This window comes from Boleophthalmus pectinirostris, unplaced genomic scaffold (genome assembly GCF_026225935.1).
Source record: "Boleophthalmus pectinirostris isolate CB_2022bp ecotype Guang Dong unplaced genomic scaffold, ASM2622593v1 HiC_scaffold_5, whole genome shotgun sequence".
NCBI lineage: Eukaryota > Metazoa > Chordata > Actinopteri > Gobiiformes > Gobiidae > Boleophthalmus > Boleophthalmus pectinirostris.
In genome coordinates, this window is record NW_026571404.1 from 388,528 (window position 1) to 400,037 (window position 11,510).

At 42.9% G+C, this 11,510-nt stretch overlaps 1 protein-coding gene across 1 annotated transcript in view; it reads right to left on the bottom strand.

The window, feature by feature from the left end:
• Positions 1 to 11,130, bottom strand: part of LOC110169133 (cytosolic phospholipase A2 beta-like) — a 30,841-nt gene extending 19,711 nt beyond the window's left edge. Inside the window, exons 1-9 of the mRNA XM_055162897.1 lie at positions 11,076 to 11,130; positions 10,787 to 10,923; positions 10,588 to 10,719; positions 9,857 to 9,897; positions 9,705 to 9,747; positions 6,857 to 6,911; positions 6,296 to 6,450; positions 4,896 to 5,009; positions 3,800 to 3,834 (exon numbers count right to left, since the gene is read on the bottom strand). Coding sequence (XP_055018872.1) covers positions 3,800 to 3,834; positions 4,896 to 5,009; positions 6,296 to 6,450; positions 6,857 to 6,911; positions 9,705 to 9,747; positions 9,857 to 9,897; positions 10,588 to 10,719; positions 10,787 to 10,923; positions 11,076 to 11,130 — 767 coding nt within the window. The remainder of the gene's footprint in view (positions 1 to 3,799; positions 3,835 to 4,895; positions 5,010 to 6,295; positions 6,451 to 6,856; positions 6,912 to 9,704; positions 9,748 to 9,856; positions 9,898 to 10,587; positions 10,720 to 10,786; positions 10,924 to 11,075) is intronic.
• Positions 11,131 to 11,510: the final 380 nt, after the last annotated feature.

The following is an 11,510-nucleotide window of genomic DNA, read 5'->3' on the forward strand; positions in this document are numbered from 1 at the left end:
ACAGAGACACAGAGACACAGAGACAGAGACACAGGACACAGAGACACAGGACACAGAGACACAGGACACAGAGGACAGAGACACAGACACAACAGAGGGACGAGACACAGAGACACAGAGCACAGAGGGACAAGAGACACAGAACACAGAGGGACACACACAAACAGACACAGAGGAGACACAGAGACACAGAGACACAGAGACACAGAAGGGACACAAGAGACACAGAGACACAGAGGGACAGAGACACAGAGACAGAACACAGGAGAACAGAAGACACAGGGACAGAGACACAGAGGACACACAGGAGACACAGGACACAGGGGACACAGAGACACAGAGACACAGGGACAGAGACACAGGGACACAGACCACAGAGACAGAGACACAGAGACACAAGAGGGACAGAAGAGACACAGGGACACAGAGACACAGAGCACGACACAGTAGAGACACAGAGACACAGACGAGGAGACACAGAGACACAGAGGGACAGAGAGACAGAGACACAGCACAGAGACACAGAGAGAACAGAGACACAGAGACACAGAGAGACACAGAGACACAGAGGACAGAGAGACACAGAGACACAGAGAACACAGAGACACAGAGACACAGAGAAACAGGGCACACAGGACACGAGACAGAGAGACACACCAGACACAGACACAGTGGACACAGAGGGGACAGAGACACAGAGACAGAGACAGAGACACAGAGACACACAGACACAGAGACACAGGGACACAGAGACACAGAGACACAGAGGAGCAGAGACACAGAGACACAGAGGGACAGAGACACAGAGACACAGAGACACAGAGGACAGACGACACAGAGACACAGAGACACAGAGACACAGAGACACAGGGACACAGAGACACAGAGACACAGAGACACAGAGACACAGGACACAGAGAACACAGAGACACAGAGACACAGAGGGACAGAGGACAGAGACACAGAGACACAGAGGAGACCAGGAGACACAGAGACACAGAGACACAGGACACAGAGAACAGAGAGAACAGAGACACAGAGGGACACAGAGACACAGGAGACACAAGGACACAGAGACACAGAGACACAGAGAAGGACACAAGACACAGAACACAGAGACACAGGGGACAGAAGACACAGAGGACAGACACAGAACACAGAGACACAGAGACACAAGACAGACACAGAGACACAGAGACACAGAGACACAGAGACACAGAGACAGAGACACAGAGGGACAGAGACACAGAGACAGAGACAGAGACACAGAGACACAGAGACACAGAGACACAGAGGGACACAGAGACACAGAGACACAGAGGGACAGAGACACAGAGACACAGAGACACAGAGACACAGAGGGACAGAGACACAGAGACACAGAGACAGAGACACAGAGACACAGAGGGACAGAGACACAGAGACACAGAGGGACAGAGACACAGAGACACAGAGACACAGAGACACAGAGGGACAGAGACACAGAGACACAGAGACACAGAGACACAGAGACACAGAGGACACAGAGACACAGAGACAGAGGGACAGAGACACAGAGACACAGAGGGACAGAGACACAGAGACACAGAGACACAGAGACACAGAGACACAGAGACACAGAGACACAGGAGGACAGACACAGAGACACAAGAGACACACAGAGAACACACAGACACAGGACACAGAGGACACAGAGGGACAGACGACAGAGACACAGAACACAGAGGACAGAGACACAGAGGGACAGAGACACAGAGGACAGAGGACACAGAGACACAGAGGACAGAGACACAGGACACAGAGACACAGAGACACAGAGGGACAGAGACACAGAGACACAGAGACACAGAGACAAGACACAGAGACACAGAGACACAGAGACACAGAGACACAGACACAGAGACACAGAGACACAGAGACACAGGAGGGACACAGGACACAGAGACACAGAGGGACAAGACAGAGACAGAGCGACAGAGACACAGAGACACAGAGACAGAGACACAGGGGGACAGAGAACACAGAACACGACACAGAGACACAGAGACACAGAGACACAGAGACACACAGAGACACAGGGACACAGCAGGGACACAGAGACACAGAGACACAGAGACACACAGACACACAGAGACACAGAGACACAGAGACACAGAGAGACACAGAGGACAGAGACACAGGACACAGAGAGGGACACAGAGACACAGAGCACAGAGACACAGAGACACAGACACAGAGACACAGAGACACAGAGACACAAGAGGGACAGAGACACAGACACAGAGAACACAGAGACAGAGAGACACAGAGACACAGAGACACAGAGGACACAGAGACACAGAGACACAGAGACACACAGAGCACAGAGACACAGGACACAGAGACACAGAGACACAGAGACACAAGACACAGAGACACAGAGGACAGAGACACAGAGACACAGAGACAGAGACAGAGACACAGAGACACAGAAGGACAGAGACACAGAGACACAGAGACACAGAGACACAGAGACACAGAGGACACAGAGACACAGAGACACAGAGACACAGAGACAGGACACAGAAGGACAGAGACACAGAGACACAGAGACACAGAGGACAGCAGGACACAGAGACACAGAGACAGAGACACAGAGACACACAGAGACACAGAGACACAGAACACAGAGACACAGACACAGAACACAGAGACACAGAGACACAGAGACACACAGAGACACAGAGACACAGAGACACACAGAGACACAGAGACACAGAGACACAGAGACACAGAGACACAGAGACACAGAGACAGAGACACAGAGACAGAGACACAGAGACACAGGACACAGAGACACAGAGACACAGACACAGAGACAGAGACACAGAGAGAACACAGGGACAGAGACACAGAGACACAAGAACAGAGGGACAGAGACACAGAGAGACACAGAGACAGAGACACAGAACACAGAGACACAGAGACACAGAGACACACAGAGACAGACACAGAGACACAGAGACACAAGACAGAGACAGAGACACAGAGACAAGAGACACAGAGAGACACAGAGGACAGAGACACAGAGACACAGAGACACAGAGGGACAGAGACACAGAGACACAGACACAGGGACACAGAGACACAGAGACACAGAGGGACAGAGACACAGAGACACAGAGACACAGAGACACAGAGACACAGGACACAGAGACACAGAGGACACAGAGACACAGAGGGACAGAGACACAGAGACACAGAGACACAGGGAGGATGATGAGGACAGAGGGAGAGAGGAGGACACATGTTTCCTCCTTCACTCTGTCTCCAGATTAAAGTTTTATTGTGGAGTTTTTGGGGTGAGGCCATCGGCCCAAAACAAAGTGTCAGAGAAACGAACTTCAAGAAGAGAAATGATGCAAATCCACATTTGACGACGACACTTTTGTCTTTATGTTTTTGTTTTATTTGCTCCTCGTTCTTTGTTTGTTCCTCGTTTAAACTCGTCTTTGACTTTGTGAATCGTTTCTTTTCTTCAAGTTCTTTTCTCTGACACTTTGCTTTGAGTCGTTCTGTTTGTCCCCGTAAAAAACACCTCCACCTTCTGTCTGTGAGCGAGTCGCCGCTCCACAGATCTGACCTGGAACTTGGTCTTGGTTTGGTCTCCGTGAAGACAGAACGGTTTAATGCCACACTGTGGGACATTCCAGACAAACTACAGTAAAAACATCTCCATGGAGAAAAGCGTCTGACGGAGCCTCTACAAGAAAAGTTCCACAGTGTCTTTAAGTCAGAGTCACAGAGAAACAGTGAGGACCTGTCGTTCAGCTCCAGGTGCAGATCCACAGTTTCCTGAAACAACAAACACACTTCAGTCGGGATTTTCAAAGTTTCCATCATAAATTCTGAACCTTTGTGACATTTTAAATCTCAATATTGACCTAAAAACAACAGCGTTAGAAACTAAACCAGGACTAAACCAGGACTAAACTGGTGGAGCTGAAAACGAGGGCAGAGCAATAAAACTTCTTGAAAAGTCTTTCAAAATAAAAGATTAAATCAGGGGTGTTAAACTCATGTTGTTCCGGGGGTTGAGTCCAACCGACTTTGATCCAAAGTGTCCGGATCAGAAAACTCATGTCATAAAAACCCCAAAAACAACAAGAAGTTCAATATTTATGCAGAGAAACACAAATCTATTACAGAAATCTTTTTGAATTGATGAACTCTTTGTTTTACTAAATATTATAATATTATGAACAACCTGAAACTTGAAGAAAAATACAATTTCAACACAAAGTTTGAACATGAACTTGTCTGTAAACAGGAATAAGTAAATTTTTGTTGTAAAATTCTGCACTCGGCTCCACTTTTCTCATGTTGGACATTTTTCTGATGAGGGTCACGGTCAACAGTCAAAACCATCGTCCTTTAAGACGTTTGGAAAGAGACAAGTCTTCATTTGTGCTGCTCTGGTGGGAGGGGCCACGTACAGAGACTCTGGTGGGAGGGACCACGTACAGAGGCTCTGGTGGGAGGGGACCACGTACAGAGACTCTGGTGGGAGGGGCCACGTACAGAGGCTCTGGAGACCAAATTACCAATATTTAAATAGAAAATATAATTCAAATATTTTAGTAGAAAATCAGCCAGATCCGGCCCTCCAAGACCTTTAATCTGGCCCCCGGGCCGTATGTTTGACACGTGTAGATTAAAGTTTCTCAAATATGAATCACTCCAAAGAAACTTCACAGGGTCAAAGAGAAGAAACGACTGAACCTGGAGAAACATCTGAGGAGAACAGTTTGGTTGGGAGTTCTTGGTAGTAGTAGTATTTGCAGTAGTAGTATTTGCAGTAGTAGTATTTGCAGTAGTAGTATTTGCAGTAGTAGTATTTGCAGTAGTATTTATACCTGGTCCACGGTGAGGGAGACGTTTCCTGAGTGGCGAGGGGGGAGGGGCTTCAGATGAACAGCTGATAAAACCACCTCTGTTTTCTCCACATCAGTTTCTTCTGTCGCCTTCATCTGAAACAACAAACAAACAAACAACTAATAAGCAAACAACAAACAACAAACAAACAACAAACAAACAAACAACAAACAAACAACAAACAAACAAACAAACAAACAACAAACAAACAAAAACAACAAACAAACAACAAACAAACAAACAAACAAACAAACAACAAACAAAAACAAACAACAAACAACAACAAACAAACAAACAAACAAACAAAAACAAACAAACAAACAAACAAACAACAAACAAAACAAACAACAACACAACAACAAACAAACAACAAACAAACAAACAAACAAACAAAAACAACAAACAAACAACAACAAACAACAAACAACAAACAACAAACAAAACAAACAACAAACAAACAAACAACAAACAAACAAACAACAAACAAACAACAAACAAACATCAGAGTGAGACCAGGTGATCATCAGTGTTTCCATTTCCCACAGTACTGTGTACTACAGTACTGTAGTACACAGTACTGTACTGTGTACTACAGTACTGTGTACTACTATACTGTACTACAGTACTGTGTACTACAGTACTGTGTACTACAGTACTGTGTACTACTACTACTACTGTACTACAGTACTGTGTACTACTGTACTGTACTACAGTACTGTACAGTAGTACCCAGTACTGTAGTACACAGTACTGTAGTACACAGTACTGTAGTACACAGTACTGTAGTACAGTACAGTTTTTGCACAAACAGATTTTTTTTCTAAAACTAATATACTGTATAATATAACTTAGGCTCTGGAGTGTTTGATATTTAGCTGTTTGTGCAAAAAAAAAAAAAAGACATGAAACATAATTAGTTTTTCTGATTTGAAAAACTAAAACTTATTACCAGCAACTCAAAAAAATGTTTCTTGCCTTTTTTGCACAAACAGCTTTTTTTTTTTTTTTTTTTCAATTTATTTATTTATTCATTCATTTATTTATTTATTTGTCAAACACTGGTAGTTTTACTAGTAACAGTATTAGTATATAAACTAATGTACTGGGAAAACACTTAGGCTCTGGAGCGTTTGATGTTATATATTTTTTCATCAGTCACGTAAACAGCAAAACAATGAATAAATACTTTTTTTTAGCTGAATGTGCAAAAAAAGAGAGAGAAAAAAAAGATGAGAAACCTATTTTTTTTGACTTGTTGGTTTCCAAAAAATACAAAAAAAAAAAAAAAAAACTCAAATTGTGTCTTTTTTTTTTTCATGTTTGCTGCTCTGGGTTTCTGTGGCTCTGGACTCTGTGAATGTGGTGATTTTTCCAAACAAACAGACAAACAGATGTTGGAGTAGATGCTCACGGTGAGCGCGAGCTGCGTCTCCAGCTCTCGGTTCATGTGGAACACGAGTTTGTCTGTGTCCGGATCCAGAGGCTGAACCTTCTCATAGGCTCCACACAGAGTCAACATCGGAGACGAGGACAGAACTGAAACGAAACCAACAAACACAGAAATAAACACAGAAACAGAAAGAGAAAAGACAGAACTGGACACAAACAAACTGAAGAAACAAACAGATAAACAAACAGACAGAGGGGGGGGGCTAAAGTGAAAGTGACTTTTTTGGCCCGTCCAGTTTTGCCAAAGCTTCAGGAAACAAACCTGGTCAGGACCAAACTGTCAAGAGGATTTTAGCTCCAAGAACATCTGGACCAGGAGTCTCCAGCCTGAAGCTCCGGAGCTTCCAGTGTCTCTCCAGCCGCTTCAGAGCAGCTCAAAGACATTTAGGAATTATTCTGTGTATTGTGCATCATAAATTCCAGGGTCAGGGGTCAGGGGTCAGTGGTCAGGGGTCAGAGGTCAGGGGTCAGGGGTCAGTGTCTCGTCTCTTACGGTGAGTGTGGAGGAGCTTCTGCACTTTGACGTTGAGCACAGACAGAGGAGCCGCCTGAAAAACAAGTTCAAGATCATTTTTATGACAAGTTTGGACTTTGACGGACAGATTTATGTTCTGATGTCGTTTCCTCGTCGCTCAGACCTGGAGTCGTGTTTTGTTTCATTCACAAACTGTACATTTACACTGAGTTCAAACAGAAAACACTCTGTTCCACCTTGTGATGTCATGTGGTCATTTTTTAAAAACTCTAAACACTTTTGCTAGAATCAGTTGGATTTTTTCAGTCTTGGGTCGTTCCACGTCATTAAAACAAACGGCCCACGCACTTCGATCTGACCAAACAGTCCTTTAGTCTCATGGACCAACGCTGTGAAGTTTGAGTGATGTTCCAGCTCGTTCAGTGAGAGGACGATGTGTCCGTTTACACGCCCAACATCACTTCACTTTTCCTCTGTGGTTTTCACAGGTCGATGTTTCTGTAAATATCCCACACAGATGTTTGACTCTTTCTTATTAGATTAGATCGGGATGTGTGAGCTCCTGGCTCCAAATCATGTCCTTGTGGATCAGTAAAGTTTGTTTAAGTCTAAAGTTTGTTTAAGTTTAAATCTAAAGTTTGTTTAAATCTAAAGTCTAAAGTTTGTTTAAGTTTAAGTCTAAAGTTTGTTTAAATCTAAAGTCAAAAGTTTGTTTAAATCTAAAGTCAAAAGTTTGTTTCAGTTTAAGTCTAAAGTTTGTTTAAGTCTAAGTTTGTTTAAGTTTAAGTCTAAAGTTTGTTTAAGTGCAAGTCTAAAGTTTGTTTAAATTTAAGTCTAAAGTTTGTTTAAGTCTAAGTTTGTTTAAGTCTAAAGTTTGTTTAAGTTTAAGTCTAAAGTTTGTTTAAGTCTAAGTTTGTTTAAGTCTAAAGTTTGTTTAAGTTTAAGTCTAAAGTTTGTTTAAGTTTAAGTCTAAAGTTTGTTTAAGTCTAAAGTTTGTTTAAGTTTAAGTCTAAAGTTTGTTTAAGTTTAAGTCTAAAGTTTGTTTAAATTTAAGTCTAAAGTTTGTTTAAGTCTAAGTTTGTTTAAGTCTAAAGTTTGTTTTTTAAGTTTAAGTTTGTTTAAGTCTAAGTTTGTTTAAGTCTAAAGTTTGTTTAAGTTTAAGTCTAAAGTTTGTTTAAGTTTAAGTCTAAAGTTTGTGTAAGTCTAAGTCTGTCTAAGTCTAAGTTTAATCTTGTACATAACGTGTCCTGGCAGCGTCTCCTGACTGTCTCCATGGAGACAGATACATTTAATGCCCTACTATGGAACATTTCAGGCAAATGGTAAAACATCTCAATGAAGACAATCAGATGCTGGACTCTTCTCCAGAAAAGTTCCGCATTGCACCTTTAAAGCTCACAGAGTCCATTTGTGTTTTGTTGGATCTTTGTGTTTTGTTGGATCTTTGTGTTTTGTTGGACCTTTGTGTTTTATTGGATCTTTGTGTTTTGTTGGATCTTTGTGTTTTGTTGGACCTTTGTGTTTTGTTGGATCTTTGTGTTTTGTTGGATCTTTGTGTTTTGTTGGATCTTTGTGTTTTGTTGGATCTTTGTGTTTTGTTGGATCTTTGTGTTTTATTGGATCTTTGTGTTTTATTGGATCTTTGTGTTTTATTGGATCTTTGTGTTTTGTTGCATCTTTGTGTTTTGTTGGATCTTTGTGTTTTATTGGATTTGTGTTTTATTGGATCTTTGTGTTTTATTGGATCTTTGTGTTTTATTGGATCTTTGTGTTTTGTTGGATCTTTGTGTTTTATTGGATCTTTGTGTTTTATTGGATCTTTGTGTTTTGTTGGATCTTTGTGTTTTATTGGATCTTTGTGTTTTATTGGATCTTTGTGTTTTATTGGATCTTTGTGTTTTTTGATCTTTTTTTTTATTGGATCTTTGTGTTTGTTTGCATCTTTGTGTTTTGTTGGATCTTTGTGTTTTATTGGATCTTTGTGTTTTATTGGATCTTTGTGTTTTATTGGATCTTTGTGTTTTGTTGGATCTTTGTGTTTTGTTGGATCTTTGTGTTTTATTGGATCTTTGTGTTTTATTGGATCTTTGTGTTTTATTGGATCTTTGTGTTTTATTGGATCTTTGTGTTTTGTTGGATCTTTGTGTTTTATTGGATCTTTGTGTTTTATTGGATCTTTGTGTTTTGTTGGATCTTTGTGTTTTGTTGGATCTTTGTGTTTTTTGGATCTTTGTTTTGATCTTTGTTTTGATCTTTTGTTTTATTGGATCTTTGTGTTTTGTTGGATCTTTGTGTTTTTTGGATCTTTGGTTTTGTTGTTTTGTTGGATCTTTTGTTTTTTGGACCTTTGTGTTTTTTGGATTGTTTTATTGGATCTTTGTGTTTTATTGGATTTTGTGTTTTATTGGATCTTTGTGTTTTATTGGATCTTTGTTTTTGATCTTTGTTTTGTTGCATCTTGTGTTTTTGATCTTTTGTTTTGGATCTTTTGTTTTTTGGATCTTTGTGTTTTATTGGATCTTGTGTTTTTTGTGTTTTTATTGATCTTTTGTTTTATGGACCTTTGTGTTTGTTGGATCTTTTGTTTTTATTGGATCTTTGTGTTTTATTGGATCTTTGTGTTTTATTGGATCTTTGTGTTTTATTGGATCTTTGTGTTTTGTTGGATCTTTGTGTTTTGTTGGATCTTTGTGTTTTATTGGATCTTTGTGTGTGACTTGTTGTGGTGTTTCCTCCTGAGCTGAGCTGGACTTTAGAGAAGAACACACATCTGACCCTGGTCCCTGAACACAGACGAGCTCAGACCTGAAGCCTCCTGCGGGGCATCTGGTTTAAGCCTAAAGCTGGTGCTGACAGAGGCACTCACCATCAGGATCCCGTTGGACAGGTACTCCTGAGTCTCCTCTTCACTGGAAACACAAAGAACATTTAGACAGAGCAGAGAAAACAGCGACTGTGAACAACACCAACAAATCCAACTCTGTCCAAAATACACAAACGTCAAAGATCAAAACTCACCTGTTGGTCAACTCAAACTCCACCTCCAGAGCGTCCTGCGTCTGAACACAACAGGGACAGGACAGGTGCAGGACAGGTGCAGGACAGGTACAGGACAGGTAAAGTACAGGTGAGTTACAGGTGAGTTACAGGTGAGACAGGTGAGTTACAGGTGAGTTACAGGTGAAACAGGTGAGTTACAGGTGAGTTACAGGTGAGACAGGTGAGTTACAGGTGAGTTACAGGTGAGTTACAGGTGAGACAGGTGAGTTACAGGTGAGTTACAGGTGAGTTACAGGTGAGACAGGTGAGTTACAGGTGAGTTACAGGTGAGACAGGTGAGTTACAGGTGAGACAGGTGAGACAGGTGAGTTACAGGTGAGTTACAGGTGAGACAGGTGAGTTACAGGTGAGTTACAGGTGAGACAGGTGAGTTACAGGTGAGTTACAGGTGAGTTACAGGTGAGTTACAGGTGAGTTACAGGTGAGACAGGTGAGACAGGTGAGTTACAGGTACAGGTGAGTTACAGGTGAGTTACAGGTGAGACAGGTGAGTTACAGGTGAGTTACAGGTGAGACAGGTGAGTTACAGGTGAGTTACAGGTGAGACAGGTGAGTTACAGGTGAGTTACAGGTGAGTTACAGGTGAGTTACAGGTGAGTTACAGGTGAGACAGGTGAGTGTATAATTTAACCCCGTGTTGGGACAGTTGTTGATGGTTGCTAGGTAACAGTTCCAGAGTGACCCCTGACCTCTGGGTTCAGGCTGAAGGACCTGCAGATCTTCGAGTCGAGCTCCAGAGTCTCCAGGTCGAGGAGGACGGTGGAGATCAGGTCGTCTTTCGAGAGAAGGTCCTCATCAAACAGACGGATCTCCAGAACGTTCTACAGACAAACAGGACTGAACCAGGACTGAACCAGGTCTAAACCAGGACTAGACTCCAGGACTGACCTTGGTCTTTGTGGGGACTCTGAAGCTGAAGCCTTCGTTCCACACAGGTTGGTCGTTGCGGTTGATGGTTTTGGTTCTTCGAATCGTGGCCATCGCCGTCGGCAACGTCAGAGTCACGTACAGGTCCGACTGAGACCCTGAAAGACCGGACTGAGGTCAGGACTAAACCAGGACTGAACCAGGACTAAACCAGGACTAAACCATGACTAAACCAGGATTAAACCAGTACTAGATGAGGACTAAACCAGACTGTGCCCTCCCCGTGCCCCAGATGCCCTCCCGTCCTCACAGAAGTCCTGGTTGGTCTCGGTCTTGGCTCGGAGCACGGTGACGTTCAGGGTCATGTACGACACAGACTCCACCTACAACAGAGAGAAGATCCAGGTTTGAATCTGAACCAGAACCAAACCAGAACCAAACAACTGGTGAACGAGAGGGTCTCGTCCCTGCGTCTTCAGGTCGGGGACAAGTCTCACTGTGGTGTCGCCTACAGGAACAACAGCAGTGCAGAGTACTCGAGTACCCGACCTTCTGCCAGGCCCTGGGAGGGACTAGACGGTGCACCGACCGGGGACTCTGTTGTTCTACTGGGGGACTTCAACATCCACGTGGGCAGAGACAGTGAAACCTGGAGAGAGGAGCTCAGGAGAAACGTTCTCCTGATCTGAACCTGACTGATGTTTGTTGTCGTTGTTCTGTGAGTCACAGTTTGTCCAAAACAAAA